This window comes from Capsicum annuum, chromosome 11 (genome assembly GCF_002878395.1).
Source record: "Capsicum annuum cultivar UCD-10X-F1 chromosome 11, UCD10Xv1.1, whole genome shotgun sequence".
Classification (NCBI taxonomy): Eukaryota; Viridiplantae; Streptophyta; class Magnoliopsida; order Solanales; family Solanaceae; genus Capsicum; species Capsicum annuum.
In genome coordinates, this window is record NC_061121.1 from 189,720,623 (window position 1) to 189,739,481 (window position 18,859).

Genomic DNA, 18,859 nt, shown 5'->3' on the forward strand with positions numbered 1-18,859 from the left:
CCCAGCAGAGTTTCCATTTATGTTTTATCTCTTTTTGAATTTTATTTTTTAAGAAAATGGTTTTATTGAAAATATTTCAAAATTTACAAGTAATTTGAAAAAATTAACAGAGTCGCCACTTGATTTTATTGAAAATATTAAGAAAAACTTAAAGAGATTTCAAAGTTTTAAAAATAAAAATAAATCTTTAAAATCAGAGAACTGAGTAAAGGTTTAGTTAACTCCCTAAGAAGGTTTTTAGGGCACTTAGGAGCGGTCGTTTTAAAACAGTTCACCAAAAAGTTTATTTTTTGACTAACTTGAAAAGGGTGACTAACTTTGCCAAAAAAAAAAAAAAGTTGAATTTTAAATATTAAGATAATTTATCTACACATCTAAAATGACATTTATTTATTCAAACGAGAAATAGTCTACTTGACTTAGGGAAAAAAAGCTATAATATATCCTACTTAATTCAATATTAATTTATTTTTATTTTTTTGAGAAAGATTGCAAGATATTTCGTCTAATTTGAGAAACAATACGAAATATCTTGCTTGAGAAAAATATTTTGTTTAATAAAGAGAAAATCTAAATTTTTTAGAAATAATCAAGGAAGATGCCAATTAGAAATTTTCTACTTAGTTCGTGATTATTTCTAGGGAACTTATGAAATATTGGCTTGAATACAAAGAAGGAAACTTATCTAAGCTAGATGGCATATTTGAATTTAAGGAGATAGGTCGATTTTCATGAAAAATTGCATGATTATTTTATTATTGATGTTTTCAACTTATTATGAGAGGTCAATAACATCTTCTTTTAAAAAAAAAAATGTTAAAGGCATTGCATGTAAAAAAATAAAATAAAATAAAATATTTTTTGCCAATTATGAAAAAAAAAAAATTTGCAACACAAAATAGTTTCTTGAATTTGAAGAAAATTACTGTTTTTACCCCTAAGTAGACTATTAGTAGCAAATGTCATTTTTGTCTTTCTTTTTATGAATTATGTGGGAAAATTATAAAATAAATAGTTTGAGATAGATGGAATGGCAACAACGTCAGGAAAATTACTAGATTAATTAATTATGGTTAGTGCTAACATAAATAAACAAGTATGTATTAATAATTCTAAAAATTACACAAATACAACTTATGTTTCAATATTACAAAAAATCCCAACTCCCTAAACATATTACAAAAATCCCAACATATACACAAAATGCAATGTATATGTCGATTATGTTATGTATATTAACAGAGAGAGTAAAGTAATTAAAGGGCAAAATTCAGAAATAACATACTTATCCCCTTAATTATGAGTTTCATAGCAACAGTTTCATAATTACATAATGTAATTTGATAAAAGTGTTGTTATTTTTTGTAATTTAATACTTAAATATGCTACTTTATGTATTTTTTCCTTAAAAAAGTGAGAAAAAGGGTAATTTCTTCCAAAAGGGTTATTATTTATGTTATTTATACTTAATAATTACAAAAGAATAAAGATAAAGAGTTGGGAATTGGGCCCCTTTAGCTTGCCCAACCTTTGGGCTTTTAATCTTATGGAATTTAGCTCCATTTTTCTGCATTGTATACCACATGTATATCAGCCCCCTTTTCCTGTGTTTTCGTATATATACGGTGTATGTATGACCATATTTCAGTTATATACACACAAACTTAATTTCCTCCATGTATAATCATCTTCCTTTTCCATTTTCCTTTTTCTGCAGCTGTTATTTATGTATATCAGCATGTATATCACTGTATACTGATGCAAAAATAGAGCTTTTAGGACTTTAAGGTTTTGATCTGTATTCAACTCAACAAGGATGCAAGGAATGAGTCCAAAAGGACTCGAACGAGAGCGTTCATGCAAAAGAAATGAGATAAGGATTAGTGTCCATACAAGCACACAATAAAAATTAACCAAAAGAAGGGACACAATAAGAATTAACCAAAAGAAGGGAAACAAAACTAACGCACTTTTATTCACCATGGGACACCAATTCATGGTGCATAATTACAACCTAAATCAGGTATAAAGGTCAAAATATGGACGACGCGTTACAACCAACACTAGGACATGGTTCATACAAAATTTAACTAACGCATATACTACTACACATATTTATATTGACTTTTCTATAGCTCAAATAAATGTATTACTATGAGACATATATACATGAGACAATTATGACAATTACAAATGCATATACTATGAAACAAACACAAACAGTTCCATGAAAAACAACAAAAGTTTGAGGCTTTTCAACAAACATATTCCCACAAGCCGAATCTTAACTCTTAACAATAACAAAGAAATACGTAAAGCTCAAAACATCAGCCCCAAAAAACTCATCGATACAGTGGAATTCATATTGCAATGTCAAATCGTGCAAAAACAAAAATGCAACAATAAGAGGTTTCACACCTGTTTTAGGGCAGGAACAAGGGACAAACGAGCTTAACGACCGAAATTCCACAACCTAGGCTCGATTTCGATCACTGAAATTCCAGCAATCATCGAATTTTGATTTTTGTCTTGAACGTTCCTCGAAGATTTTCGGTTTTAGAAACGTGCGCCTCCAGAATCTCCAAGTTTTTCCCCAAAAAATCTTCTTTTTCCATGGTGAGGGAGGGGCTATTTATAGATGAGATCCGGATTTGAAAAAATAATTTTTGCAAAAGGATGGAATTTGAATTCCAATTCAACAAAAAATCTCCACAATATCTTGAATTAATGACGATTTCAGAGCAACTTTTTGTTGTTTCACAATTTGGGGACTGTTTCCCTGCCACTGTAGGTTTCAAAGGGTTGGACGAGCTAAAAAAACAGATATGACGTGGCTGGGTTTTGGGGATGGACGTCGTTCATTGGTTTTGTTGTTGTTGACGTTGTATTGCTATTACGTCGTTGGTGAATTGTTGAATATTGTTGTCGTGGTTTTGGTTTTGCCGTTTGACATTGTTGTTTTGTTCGATATTTGTACGCTGTTGAATGTCATTGCTGTACGTGTTTGTGTGTCGGTGTATTGTTGGTGTTATGTGCTGTTAAGGTGGAAAATGAGTCAAAAGGGTAAAAGAAATTTGGGTCGGGTTACCTCCACATTGGGTTGGGCGGTGTGCTGCTGTTGGGTTGGGCGGTGTGCTGCTGTTGGGCTGCTGATGTTGTTGACTTGTTGGGCTGCTATTGTGGCCCAAAATTAAGAATAAGAAAGGGTTACTTTGGCCAATTCTTGGGTCGTTTAAAATATAGCTATATTAGATAGGGATTTAGTTAGTTCATTTAAATTTTGATCATATTGACAATTAATCAGCCAATTTGCTTTGCAACTTTGGTCTATTTAATTTCAATTATGACCAAATTCAATGGATCGACTAAACTGAATCAAAAATTTGAAATGAATTACCAACCAATTCAATCCTGAGCTTCTTGATTCAATAAAATCAAACAAATATTTTTTCAAATAAGTTTATTTGAGAATAAATTATATTCAAATCAAGACTTTAACTATTTGAATCAATTTTCGAGAAAATACTTGATTAAAATCTAATTTTGTAAAATAATTATTCAAGTAACGGGATTATACAATCTCGTATATATGGATACGAAAAAATATAATTGCTAATTAAAATGACAAAATTATCGAAATAAATACTTTAAAAAGTTTGTATCCGGATAATATCAATGTTGTAATTTTATTTAAAATCGAAGGAACTCATAATTTAACTTAGGTGGGGAGGGTGAAAATTAGGTGTCAACAATAATAGTTGCGGAATTAAAATGAATATCTGAAACAAACCCCTAGAATATGAGTCATTATACCAAAACCACTACAAATTAAATGTCAATAAAAGGGTTCAAACCTAAAACAACTGAAAATATATGAAGTTTGAAACAATGGACCAGAAACAAAGGAGATGACTCATGGTTGCCCGGAAGATGTAACTCATCCTTGAGTTGAAATGCAGTTTGCTCTCGATGAAGTTGCGAGAAAATGCTCTACACTCAACAGAAAAAAGAGCACGTCTAGTATCAATACACAAGAAACAATGGTGTACTGATAGAGTCATCAACCATTCCAAAATAAAAAATGTGAGAAAAAAACCATAACTTAGTAAACAAGAAACAATCATGAACAGTGAACACCTATCATATATTGTACTTCAATTATGTGGCTCTCAGTCATGCAACTATCTCAAGGCAAATGAATATTCTATATAACACATAGTTGTGGTTAAACCGACATGCTTCTTATGATTCCTCTATAGCACGTTAATTAATCTCAATTCCTCTAATGTTTGGCTAGATATTTACTCATTCGTACTAAGCTTGCATTAAAGATCTTGAGGGAAGGATGTCCTCAAGGAAAGTTTAATTATAAGAGCGCGCCACGAGATATATATGTCAGACCCTTCTAAGTTCTAATGAGTCATCCTACCACAAACAAGAGCCTAGACTTGAATTAGAGAAGGATAGAAGGGGCACATTTATTGTTCATTGAGTTTCAAATTGTGCAGCAACTGGGATATCTCATTTATCCCCAAATTAAACAAAAGATTTTGAAGGATGGAGGCGAGAAAAGAGAACAGTCTGCATAATACTTTTTTCGATCCATATTACTTGCCGCATTTTTTTTGTACACCCCTTAAAAAAAATATTAGCGGGAGGGTAATTTAACTAAATTATCCATATTTATGACTAAGGTCGAGGTGCAAACAAATAACCTTGAATTTTTAAAAGGACTCTATTTTGGACCATTTGTTTTTAGTAAGGACGACAAGTAAAGTGGTCTAGAGGGAGTATAGAATCAGCAAAATTAGCAATGCTAATAATGTTACGATATAATGGACACGAGGCCCAGGCCCAATTATTGATACGTGGACCCGACCCAATTTAGTTGCTGTTGTATATATTTTTACATTGCTTTTCTTTTATAAAGTCATGTATATATAAAGAGAGAGAACTCTCTAGAATAAAGAAGAATAGATATTTTTCATTTGTACAGCTTCAAAGATATGTACTTTTTCTCATTTCTCTCATCTTAATCTCAATTTAACTTGATCTTTCGATTTCATTTTCTTTGTAAATCTAACATGGTATCACAGCGGGGATCCAATTTCGTACTCCGGTGTTTGAAAAGTACAGTAGAAATTGGGTTTTGGTGAATTTAGGGCTTTCTGACGGCGATTTTAAGGTCTCCGACGACGATTTTGAGGTCTCCGACTATGATTTTGAGGTCTCCGATGGTGTTAAGGTCTATGATGGCGGTGTTGCGACGAAAATTGTGAGATTTTCCTTATTCGGTGTGAAATCGACATTGTTTTACCATCTATCAACTATTTCCCCAATTTTAGTTGTGCAAAACCTAGTTCTTCGAGTTTTGAGAAGAAATACGGTAGTATTCTTCTCTTAGTTGCTGGTTGTGTATGTTTGTGGAACAATGTCGGATAATTTATCTGGTAGCACATCTACTGAAAGTTTTACACCTTTTTCTATCGATTATTCTCACCTATTTTATGTGCATCCATCGAATAACCCTGGTACTCAACTCACAACTATACCATTCGATAGAAATAACTATGTTAGTTGAGGAAAAGTATGATGATTTCTCTTTCCGCTAAAAATAAATTAGGAATAGTCACTGGTAAAAACCCTAAACCTGTACCCGAATCCCCTAATTACCCATATTTGGAATGATGCAATGACATGGTCATTTCTTGGATAACAAATTCTCTATCCAGAAACATAGCTATGAGTGTCATAGGGTTTGACACTGCCAAGGAAATTTGGGACGATATAAATGATAGGTACGGGTAGTCTAATGGATCCAAATATCTTCAATTACAAAAGGAATTAGGTAGTACAGTACAGGGGACCTCTGATGTTGATTCCTATTTTACTCGACTTAGGGCTATTTGGGATGAACTTAACACTGCATATATGGGACCAACCTGCACATGTGGTGCACTATCAAAATTTCTTGAGGAACAGAAACTATTTTAGTTTCTTACTGGGCTCAATGAAGTCTATTCTACTTGTCGAAGCAATGTACTTATGATGAGTCCGCTTCCTAGCCTTAGCAAGGCTTATTCTATGATCCAACATGATGAGCAGCAAAAAGAACACTCTACTATTCTATCTTCCTTCCATAATGACTCAATGTCATTCCATGCATCATTTTTTAGATATAGTGATGTGAGTAAAGGTTCACCCTTTCAAAACTATGGTAGGAGGTATAATCAGGAAAGAGTTTATCCTTCCCAGAAATTTGCATCAGATGTTCCAAGTCCTTCACATAGTGGTGCTAGACCATATACCCAGAAAATCCATTTTGATCCAAAGAACCCCAACAATAGTCATGTTGTTTGCAGGTATTGTAAGAAAAGTGGTCATGTCATAGAGAAATGTTATAAATTACATGGATTTCCACCAAATTTCCAGTTTACTAAGGGCAAGAAATCTGCAGTATGTGCCCAAGTTGATAAACCTTCTTCCGGTCATATTCACCAGCCTATTGCACATCCATCTCAGCATGGATCAAATAATAATCAGTTTCATCATCTTCTAAATCAATTTGACCAGACTCACTTGTCTTCCGGTCTACAATCAGATGATTCCATAGATGCAGATCATTCTGGGTTTACAAATTTTGCAGGGTGTTAAATAATATTTTTAGTAGACCTAACACGCATTATGTTGGTCTACATGTGTGTGCAATATCTCAGTTAGGTGTATTTCCTTGGATTTTAGATTCTGGGGCTACCAATCAGATGACTCTGCATAAACACTTACTTCACAACCATCAACCTATTTCCACACCTTATCTCATAACTCTCCCTAATGGTTACAAAGTCAAAGTTGTTTCCACAGGTTCCTTATTTTTAAGACATGATATGATCTTACAAAATGTACTTCTTGTGCCTTCTTTCCAATTCAATTTAATTTCCATGTTTCAACTTATAAATCAATTTGATTGTTATGCAATCTTTTCTAAGTCCGTTTTTTCTTACAGGCCTCTTCTCAGAAGAGGCCATTGGAACTTGGTAAGACAAAAAAGACTTATACTTGCTATGTCCAGAGAGCATTTCATCAGCTGATGCTTCCTGCATTCCAGGCTTATCATCTGTCACCTCCTTATAAAGCACTTCCATTACTGCAGTTTCAGATTCTGTTTCTACTTCCACACATATTTCAGTTCCTATAGTTCATTCTCCTACTGTTCAGCCTGTTAGTTCTTCTGTTTGTGCTACTGTTCCTAATGTTCCTGATGTATTTCCCACTTCTTCATGTACTATTCCATCAAACATCAATAAAAATGATTTGTGTTGGTATCAAAGACTTGGACATATTCCATTTTATAAAATGCATAGTATTCCTTTCTTATCTGATAAGTTGTCCCCCAAACAATTTTTTATTTGTTCTATTTGCCCCATAGCTAGGCAACAAAGACTCTCATTTCCAGAAAGTAGTATTCATACTACTAAATCATTTTAATTAGTCCATATTGATACTTGGGGCGCATATAATACCCAAACTTATAATGGTTTTAGGTATTTCCTTACTTTTGTAGATGATTATTCTAGATCTACTTGGACTTATCTCCTATCTTCCAAGAGTACTACATTGACTGTCATTAAGACTTTTACCTCAATGGTCAAGTGTCAGTTTCATTCTATTGTTCAATGTTTTAGATCTGACAATGCTTTTGAATTAGGTAGTGGTGCTGTTGCATCTCAATTTTTTTTTTTTCGAAAAATGGCATTATACATTAAACTATCATCCCTCACACCACACAACAAAATAGAGTGGTTGAGAGAAAACACAAAAACCTTCTTGCTACATCTAGAGCCTTATTGTTTCAATCCAAATTACCCGCAAAATATTGGGATGATTGTGTGTTGACTGCAACTTATCTAATTAATAGATTCCCTTCACCATTTCTCAGTAATAAATCTCCTTTTGAAATGCTTCATCAGTCTCCTTCTTCTTATATACACTTAAAATCCTTTGGGTGTCTATGTTTTGCTACTTCTCCCAAGTTTGGTAGAGACAAATTTCAAATAAAGGCCATCCCTTCTATATTTTTGGGGTATCCCTTTGGCAAGAAAGAATATAAACTTTTGAATCTCAACAATCATTCCATTTTTAATTCAAGGGATGTGGTATTCCATGAGCATATCTTCCTCTACAACTCCAACTACCATGTTCCTTCTTTCTTTCCTACCCCCTCTTTATTCTTATTCTGATGTTCCTGTTATATCTTCCTCAACTCCTGTTGCTCCTCCAATTTTATCTCCTATTACTGATCCAGCTCCTCCTTCTCCTTCGCCTCCTCCAACTAATCTGACCCCCTCTATTCCCATTCCTACTAGACATTCTACTCAACCAGTTCATAGACCTGCTTACTTAAAAGATTATGCCTAATCTTCTATTCATTCCCATACCCCTAAAAATTCTACATCCAAGTTTTCATCTACTGAGGTTCACCTGCATGAAACCCAACATTATCATCAGGCTACTGCTACAAGATGCCATGTGCAAAAAGTTTCAAGCTCTTGAGGCTAATGACACATGGGATATAGTTCCCCTTCCTCCTCATAAGAAAGCTATTTTCTGTAAGTGGGTTTATAAGATAAAACTAAAATCTGATAGCTCTATAGAAAGATATAAAGCTCGTTTAGTTATTCGGGGTGATACTCAAAAGGAAGGGGTGGACTTTACTGAAACTTTTTCTCCGGTGGTTAAGCTCACTACCATAAAATGTCTTCTTATTGTGGTTGCAAAAAGGGGCTGGATAGTTTTTCAATTGGATGTCAATAACGCTTTTCTTTATGGTGATCTTCACAAGGAAGTGTTCATGAAAATACCACTTGGTTTTTACAGTTGCTTCTACTTATGGTTCCCCCTTAGCTTGTCGTCTTAAAAAGTCCTTATATGGTTTTCGTTAAGCTTTTAGACAATGGTTTTCAAAGCTTTCTGAAGCTTTATTATCTCGGGGCTATTCATCCAGTAAGAATGATTACTCATTGTTCACGAAATATACTGGCTCTAGTCATATTATTCTAGCTGTCTATGTTGATGATATTCTTCTTGCTGGGGATGATTTGGTTGAGTTGAATTCTCTTAAATCCTTTCTTGATGATTAGTTCAAGATTAAGAATTTAGGTTCTGTTCATTATTTCCTTGGTCTGGAGGTTTTCTCTCATCCTAAAGGGTATGTTGTTAGTCAACATAAATGCACTATTGACCTCCTGTAAGAGTTTAACTATAATCATTATTCTCCTATTACGACTTCATTGGATTATTCTCTTAAGTTGACTGCTGATATGGGTGCGCCTATGTCTGATCCTAGTTCTTATAGAGGGTTGGTTGGTAAGCTCAATTTTCTTCAACACACGAGGCCTGATATCTCCTTTTCAGTGCAACACTTAAGTCAATTTTTGCAGCAACCCCAGATTCCTCATATGTTGGCTGCATTAAATGTTCTCCAATATCTCATGGGCTGTCTTGATGAGGGTATTTTGCTCTCCAGTTGCTCTGATTTTTCTCTGTTGGGGTACTCCGATTCTGATTGGGCTTCTTGTCCGGATACCCGCAGATCTGTTACTGGGTTTATTTGTTTTCTTGGTGACAGTTCAGTTTCTTGGAAGTGAAAGAAACAACCTACCATATCCCTTTCGTCTGCGAAAGCTGAGTATCGGGCTCTTCGGAAAGTAGTTGCTGAGATTGTTTGGCTTATTCGCCTTCTTGGCGACTTTGGGGTTGATAGAAACAACCTACCATATCCCTCTCGTCTGCGAAAGCTGAGTATCGGGCTCTTCAGAAAGTAGTTGTTGAGATTGTTTGGCTTGTTCGCCTTCTTGGCGACTTTGGGGTCGATATTACTTCTCTTGTTCCTATTTTCTGTGATAGTCAGGTTGCTTTAAGTATAGCCAAGAATCTTGTTTTTCACGAGCGTACAAAGCACATAGAAATCGATTGCCACTTTGTTCATGATTGTTTGTGTGCTAACCTGATTTCACTTCATTATGTTGCTAGCTCAAGTCAGTTGGTTGATGTTCTCACAAAGTCATTGCCTGGTCCTGCTCACCATCAGCTTCTTCCCAAGCTTGGCGTGTTAACACCCTCCAGCTTGAGGGGGGGTGTTACGATATAATGGACACGAGGCTCAGGCCCAATTATTGATACATGGACTTGACCCAATTTAGTTGCTGCTATATATATTTTTACATTGCTTTCCCTTTTATAAAGTCATGTCTATATAGAGAGAGAACTCTCTAAAACAGAGAAGAATAGATATTTTTCATTTGTACAGCTTCAAAGATATATACTTTTTCTCATTTCTCTCATCTTAATCTCAATTCAACTTGATCTTTCGATTCCGTTTTCTTCGTAAATCTAACAAATACTCTTATTCTTATCAAAATTGTCTGCTCTACAAAAAGCTTGCACCAGTCAATACTACGCAATTCACTTGAAGCAGACACATGACAAAACTGCTAGAGAAGGATATATCTGGCTTACTTTCAAAACCAATCATTTGCCTGTCTAGATTCAGGGCTGTGCAAAGGGTAAACTGCTTTACTATTTTGCCTCACCAATAATGGTGATGAATTTCCAAGATCTTTAAATGGTGGCCTTTTTAGCACTCCTGATTCTTTGCTGAAAGGATGTTCTTTTCTTCTCCCAACAGGAGAAAGCTCTCGCCTACAACTCCTGTCATTGGCTCTGCGATTTTCCTTCAGACGATGCATTAACATGTTCTTTTCCTTCTCTAGTTGTTTCCCTAGAGAAATAGGTGGCAAATCTTTCGTTGAAATCACTTCAACAGCTCTTTGTTTTTGCAACTTCTGATTAGCATTTTTTTCTTCTTTCAACCGACAAACCAACACACGTTTTTCCTTCTCAATTTGTTTGGCTAATGACATCAGAGGAGAATTCGGGGTAGATGTTACCTCCCTCTGATCATGTGCCATCATAGCTTTCTTTGTCCTTGATTTTTCTAGCTCGTCTTCTGCTGCAGTTAACTCACACTTCATATCCTTTGCCTTGGTTTCAAATGCTTGAGCTTTGTCTTTCCATTCTTCCACCTATAAAAACCAAGTAAATGAGATACTTTTCCAGAAATAATACAGCGAACATGTCATGGGAGACCAAGAACAGATTCTTACAGTGGACTGTAAAGATCGGATTTCATGAGCAAAGTCAACGGCTCGGTTTTCCCAGAAATCACGAGAAGCCTGAAGTTCTTCCATCTCCCCCCTGACCTGCTGCAGCATTTCCTGCATTTGTGACCATTGCTCAGTTTCAGCTCTCACTTGTTCTACGATCCTTCGAACTATAGCCTTGCAACGCCCGGAGCATTTGTTCTCCTCGAGTGGCATCATGTCCTGTTTGTATGAAACAAGGGTGCAAACACTCTCTCTTTAGTTCAAAACTCGCAATAAGACTCGATAATATAAACAACAACATACCCAGTATATTCCCACATAGTGGGGTCTGGGGAGGGTAAGGGTACGCAATCCATACCACTACCTCAGAGGTGATACAGAGAGGTTGTTTCCGATAGACCCCCAGCTCAAAACGAAAATAGTTTATATAGAAATGGTAAGACTGATAATATGATAAACACAAGTGCACCATATTGCGAATGCATGATCCGTGAGATGATATGCAAAAGGTTTCCTCCTTAGGATTAATTTCACATATGATCATCGCACTAAACGTCTATTGCAGCAAAGCCATAAAACAAAGTTCAATAACTATGATAAAACACATCAATTATCCGTATATTCAGCATAAAATGGAAGTCACTGGAAATATCAACCCGGCCCTGAGAATACAAGCAAATTGTCGTGTAAGATAAAATTGCCAAACAACTACAAGGTCCTATCCAGCATCTAAACAACTACAACAACAACTCCCACAAGCGGGGTTTGGAAAGTATTGAGTGTACGAGACCTTACCACTACCTCATGGAGGTAGGGAGGCTGTTTTCGGAGGACCCTCGGGTCGAGTACACTGTACAGCAAATCAAAGTGGGTTATCTGTATCAAAATAACATTTCCAGGTCCGTCTGTAGGATTAGTATATTACTAATATTTTGATGATTTGGTGTGCTTATTTAGTAATTTTATCTTATGTTGATATGGCTAATTGTCCACCATTTAGTTTAAACAAATTTATAAATAACTCTAGGGTATTAGCAATATCAAAATGTTACTACAAGACACCACAAGAAATAATACAGTAAAGTTCACTATCGTAAGTGATGTACATCATTTTAAAACTAATATAGAGATACAGACAGAGAAGTACAGTTATAAAACATTTCATATATTCTGACTTTACCTGAGATGATTGTTGTCTTGTAGAGAAAGTTGATGAAGGGTCAGTATAAGAGTCAATTCTCTTGGAAGTTGAAGCAGAACTGGCAATAGAGCTGTCAGCTGCGCTTGAATGTATTGCCCCATATTCTTCCTCCATTCCATCTAACATACCCTTTGACAATCCTTCAATTTTTTCCCTCAACAACTCCACCTGCAAACCATTTTTCAAAATATTTCATTTTCCGAAAACCAAAGTCAAAAAACGACATACCACCCAATGTAATCTCATAAGTGAGATTTAAGGAGGGTAGAGTGTATGCGGACCATATCTGTACCACGGAGGTAGAGGTTGTTTCTAATAGATCATCGACTCAATGAAAACATTTCAAAGCAGATCAAAAAGAAATAATTGAAAACGAAGATATCATACCAAAACATTCTGAAAACGGAACAAAGTAACAAAAATTTGAGTACAAGAAACTACAGAAAAATACCAGTAAAATCTTTTGACACCGTTTGTCAGTGCATATAAGTTGATCATTTTTTTATTTAAAGAAAAAGGAAAAAGACCACCCTGTTGTCTTCTTTCAAAATTTATACTCCCTCCGTTTCATTTTAGTTAGCCCTCTTACTAAAAATATTTGTTTCAATTTACTTGTCCATTTGATGAAATAAGAGAATTTTACTATGTTCTTCCAATACTACCCTTAACATTAAATGACTAATCAAAGTATATTTACTTAAATTTATATTTTCAAAGCATAATTAATAAGACTAATTTGATAAAATAAACTTCCTAATTATTTTTTTCTTAATTTTTTCTTAATGAGTATATCAAATTCACAAGGCTAACTAATATGAAACTGAGTAGTATTATAATATCTTTTTTTAATGGCCCACGTGGAGTTACCAGTTACCCCTTATTCCAAGGTGAAATTTTCAAACGATATCAGGTACTCAAATAGTTCTAAATCAGACTAACAAATTTTCAAATGGCCCACAATATCTTGTTCTTTTCTCCACAAAAAGTCTACATGAGACTTCTAAATAAGCCTATAGTAATTACTTAGTTGATAAACATGCACAAATGGCTTTTACATTATAGCCTCTACTAAGTTAAATACATAATCAAGATTACAACTTTTTCGAGCCGTGGAAGCACATAGCAGTGATTGCATTTGGGTATATTGTCACTTATCTACATCACACCCTTAGTGGTCGTTTGGTTTGAGGAGTTGAAGCAAATAATTTCGGAATAAAATAATAATTTTGGGATAAAATTTTCTATTGCATGTTTGGTTGATAATATTCGGGATAACTTATTTTGGGACTAATTATTAGTCCCGGATAAGTTATCCACTCAATTTGTGGGATAACAATCCCGGTATAATTTATCCTTGGGATAAATGTATGAAACGACAAAAATACCCTCAAACTCTATTATTTTCATTTCTCACACACTCATATATATATAATAAATTATGTTTAATTAACGTATATTAATATATTCATTAATTATGAATATAATATATTACGTAATATATAACGTAATTACGTAATATATAACGTATAATATTATGAATATATATATACGTTAATTGATGTAATAAGAACTCTTAGACAAAATATTTATGAAATCCTCCAGTAGCTCTAGTCTAATTTGAACATGCCTATTACGTAGGAAATCAATTTTGCAATTTTCTTTAACACCACATTGTACTGGAATTTGCTCTCGTAGTTCTGTTATCTTAGGCCAACCATAAGAAAATCTACCCACTATAGCGTAATGTAAATTCTTATGTTTAATTTTATATATATTATGTTAATACGTTTAATTAATAATTTAATTATATATAACATAATATATAACGTAATATATTTTCACGCACACATAAATTATATTTAATTAACGTATAATATATTTATAAATAAATAAATTTTGAATAGTTTACCGTTAAAAATGGTTGTAAAATATATAAATTATGTTTATTTATATATTTTAATTTCTCTAAAAAAAAATAAATAAATTAAGAATGAATATTTAAAGATTAAAAAGATATATATATATATAAAATTAAATAAGATGGAGGGTATTTTGGTAATCAATCAATTTATTCCTAGAAATTATACCATGCATATTACCTTGAATACAACAAACCAAACACTTAATAAAAAATAATCCCAACATAACTAATCCCAGTATAACTTATTCCATCATAACTTATCTCAACATAACTAATCCCGGTATAACTTATTTTCAAACCAAACGACCCCTTAAAGATGTAGCCCTTCCTCGGACCTTGCTAACACAGGAGGCTTTGTGCATCTGACTGTCATTTTATAAAAGATTAATACTAATTATAAAGGCAAAAACTTACATCAGTAGAAGTATTCTTGCTTTCTTTGTCAATCTCATTGGTTAACTGAGTCAGTTGTTGTAATTCCTTGAGAGCTGTTTCATCTGTTAAGCCTCCAAGTTTCTCTAGCCTTTTCTGTAAATGATATGCTTTTTTATCAAAATTACTACAATGTCTCACTTCAAAATCTTTATTTTTACAACTTTTCTTTAACTCCTCAAGTTTCTCTGCTAAATATTCAATCTCCTCTTCCAATACTGCATTCACATTCTTCCCTTCAAAAATCTTCTTTTTCCCCTGCAAATCAAGTAACAAAAGTTTTCTGCTTTGGCTTTTTATATAAGATAATATAAAAGAAAGTCAGGTTTGGAACTAAATTAACATTGAGCTTCCTCAAAAGTAAGCAAAAGTTGATAAAAAAAAAAGAAAGAAAGAAAGAAAATCAAGGACTTGTAAATTTCACTTTTAATATTCTACTTTGTTCAATGAAATAGAACATTTTGGAAACCATAACCCATTAGTGACCCTTAATAATTCTTCTATTTTCAAGTTAAAATATAAAAAGCAAAGAACATTAGATAAAGAGAAATTTTGAACAGTGGTGCAGCATTTGTTGGAAAGTGGGCTTGCATAAAATATCTGAAAACCTGTTTTTATTTTCTTTTTAAAAATGAACATGCATTTGACAATTATATTTACTGTTTAAAAGAATTATTATTACGGCTATAATTACAGATAAATATTCATAATAAGTGAATTCAGTTTCTTAAAAATACAAGTATATTTTTATCATACAGTCAGTGTATATAAGGTATTCTAATAACTGGGAGTCAAAAGGACAGAGTATATGCAAACCTTACATTATTCCATTGTTTCCCGATAAATCACCAGCTTAACACAGAGCATTTTCAAGATACAAAAATGAGAGCAGTAACAACAACAAAATAATGTGAAATAGATAGCAGCATACAACATAGAGAGGAACAACAGTGATAACAAAATAATGTGATAATCAGCAAAGAAAACACAGGTGATAATTGAAACAAGAAACTACGAAAATACTGTTAATACTGACAGAAATGAGTGTCTGAACAGCTAATCTAAGAGTCTTCTCCATCTGAAGTCTATTCTTTTCCAATTTCTTCAAAGCAAATTCTCTATCCGTCCTTAAGAAATTACACTCTGCCCTTAACATCTCTGCTTGAAACCTCCACTTCTCCTCCAACCTGTCACCACAGAACATAAACAATTTTTCACATTCAGAAGGTTTTTTAATTAATCTGAAAAACAAATTTCCATTAATTCAAGAAATATTTGTCAGCCCCACTTTTTAGGAAACTGTAGAAATTGGAACTTTATATTACAATATCAAATTTGGTTCACAAAAATCTTTCATTGAACTACATACTTGCTATTTTACTCATTGTAATATTTCCAGGAGAATAAACGGTTTTCTTGGAAAACAAATTTAACATTAATTCAAGCAAGTTTTTTCAGTCCCCACTTTTTAGGAAACTATAAAATCTAACTTTAAGTTAGTTTTTATTTTCTTAAAATTGGGGTACTGGATGGGAATAAACCCTCACTAAGACAGTGAAAATTCAGATAATAAATCAATTTCAACAGAGTTATTAAAATTCCCTCAACTTTAAGCTACACTATCAAACTTGATTCATACTCCCTCCTTTCCAAAATAGTCATCACGTTTAGCTCTCGAGCATTAATTTGACTACTTCTTAAAACTAAATTAGATTAAATTAATTCAATATTTAAAACTAAAATTTAAATATTAAAAAACTACACGAAAAATACTATAAGCTGCAATTTATCTCATATCAATATCATAAAAAAATACAACTTAAAATGTTAGTCAAAGTTGTTCATATTGTTTGGCTCTTAGCAAAAAAGAAATTGTGATAAGTAAAAAGGAAGAGGGAGTAATTATTTTTTATTTTACAAACCTCGCTCCGGCACCTTCCTGCGTCGCCAAACCGCCACCCCCAGCAGCACCAGCCCCAGCACCACCTTCTTGTTCTTGTTCTTCAACTCTTTCTCTCCTCTGAGCTGCAGTAGAAGCCGAAGAAGAAGTAGTTGCTGAAGTTTTGAGAAGAACAATGGGATTAATAACAGATGAAGTCCTTCCATATTGAAACTGATCTCTTTCTTGATCAAATAAACTATCTAGCCTCCCTTTGTAATAGTATTTCTCATGCAGCTCCAATGGGTAAAGTTGCTTCTTTTTTTTGTTTTTGGGATTTCTGCGGTGAGTTCTACGGGGGAAATGGAGGATTTTTGGGCTTGGTGGTGGTGGTGGTGTTGGGTGCCATGTGGGTTTTCTAGTTATTGGTGATGATGACATTTTCTCTCTCTCCTTTTTCTCTCGTCTCTTTCTATTGGTATATCTGTATATTTGTGTGTCTGGGTTTCTGTATGACTAGTCAATGGTGATCTCAGTGTTGTGTGGTGTTGTTTAGTGAAACATGGAAAGAGTGTTTGCCTTCTTTATGCAGTATTTGTTCGGTGCAGTGCAAAAAATTTGAACTTAACGGTTGATTAATCACTAGAGAGCCTAGAGTTAAGTGGATATGTTCAACGAGGATACGTATAGTGTGTGGGATACGTATAGTGTGTGGGGGTGGTGTTTAAAAATGACAATTTGCCCTTATATCTTACTCACTACCTCCATTTTTCCATTTTTCACTGTACTAGAAAACAGTTGTCTTGTCCCATTTGAAAAAGTAAGAATAATTTATTATTTTATATTTATTTTATCTAATATGTAAAATTGTTTAAATGGTATTTGTATTTTTAGATGGAAAAAAATCACCGAAGATTAAAAAAAAAATTAAAAATAATAATTAGACAATTATTATGTAATATTGACTTAAACTGTGTACATATGTTAAATAATTCACTAAATATTTGAAAACAATAAATCTAAACCTAATAAATTGAATGGTTGATGTAGAATTTCAAACTAGAACTTGTTATATTTAAGTTGTTGAATTCACCTCTACCAATCTTATAAAAGATGTGGTAAATAATCTATTATAATAGAAAAAATTGATAATTACGTAAAAGGTTTTTACAATAACAATGTGTATATGTAGTATATAGGTTAAATCAAAAGTGCATGAAGCAATAAAAGATAAAATAATTATACGTTTCTCAAAACTAAATAAGACTAATTAAATTGTATATATAATATCAAATCAACAGATATGACTTTCAATAAAAAAATGTCTACACTTGATATCGTCATTTGTAATTTGCATGAATTAATCAAGAGCTAGCCAATAATGCATCATTTTCATGATATAGACTATCATTTCAATTAGTCTCACACTTATCATAAATAAGATGTCATAAATTATTCCCTACTAAAATTTAATATTGTGAATAACATCAAATTTGATTAGTGTTTTGAATTTAGTACATTTTGTTGTTAATCTTGAAATGTGTAAGAAATCATGCAATATCATATTAAATAATTAAATCATCACATAAAATAGAAACACCCAAAATAATATAAGCATTTATATTTTTAAAATAATAATAGGAGTTAGAAAAATAAAAATAGAATTCGAAGTAAAGGAAGAAATGCAAAAAGCAGATATAATATTAGGGATAAAATGGTTAGAACAAGTAAAACCATATAATATAGAAGATTGGAGATATACCTTGAGGGATGATTTTGTGTGAGATAAATCCTAATCTTGATGTTCTTGAAGATTGGAGAAGAAAGTGTCATTATTTAATTGAGGAATAGAGGAAAATAACACCTCTTTTTGAGGGTTATAGGTCGTGGATGTTAAGTTATAAGAGAGGAAAAGACCAAAAAGCCCTTAGCTGAACTTTACGAAAATTGGTCGTCGGCCTTTACGACTCAACCATGTGACTCTTATAGAAGGGTATGACTATTCCTCTCAACGAAAATTGTACTTGAATGTGATTCATCTAGGATTGGGATTTGGGCAAGAATCAAAACCTCTACATTGATATTTACAACCAAGCTTACCACTATCACAAGGATTCAGTTCCCCACAACATAAAATACCATATAGGAGCACTTAAATAGACTTTAAGGGAAAAGACTTGCTAGGAATAACACTTTACATTAGGTACGAACAGAACTAGAGGAAAAAAGATGTGATACGTAGCCATCATGTCTATTTCTACTTC

The 18,859-nt window shown here is 33.2% G+C and overlaps 1 protein-coding gene and 1 long non-coding RNA gene across 2 annotated transcripts; both read right to left on the reverse strand.

Annotated features, from left to right (window-relative positions):
* Positions 1-1,429: 1,429 nt before the first annotated feature.
* Positions 1,430-3,295, reverse strand: LOC107848520. The gene is made up of 2 exons (XR_001668055.2): positions 2,419-3,295; positions 1,430-1,796 (listed from the first exon to the last, which is right to left on the reverse strand). It is a non-coding gene; the product is annotated as an uncharacterized LOC107848520 (long non-coding RNA).
* A 6,905-nt stretch (positions 3,296-10,200) lies between these two features.
* On the reverse strand, positions 10,201-17,292 carry LOC107846998 (myosin-3). The gene is made up of 6 exons (XM_047399161.1): positions 16,639-17,292; positions 15,753-15,903; positions 14,699-14,974; positions 12,343-12,531; positions 11,163-11,381; positions 10,201-11,081 (listed from the first exon to the last, which is right to left on the reverse strand). The coding sequence occupies exons 1-6, from the start codon at positions 17,034-17,036 to the stop codon at positions 10,518-10,520; spliced, it is 1,797 nt and encodes a 598-aa protein (XP_047255117.1). The 5' UTR covers positions 17,037-17,292; the 3' UTR covers positions 10,201-10,517.
* Positions 17,293-18,859: the final 1,567 nt, after the last annotated feature.

Excerpts from the sequence above, each read along its gene's own strand:
- LOC107846998 (XM_047399161.1), bottom strand. The coding sequence starts at position 17,036 with ATGTCATCATCACCAATAACTAGAAAACCCACATGGCACCCAACACCA. Across the intron at positions 12,532-14,698 it reads GCAAGAATACTTCTACTGAT|GTGGAGTTGTTGAGGGAAAA; the intron begins GTAAGTTTTTGC and ends AATGGTTTGCAG. Across the intron at positions 11,382-12,342 it reads CAAGACAACAATCATCTCAG|GACATGATGCCACTCGAGGA; the intron begins GTAAAGTCAGAA and ends TCATACAAACAG.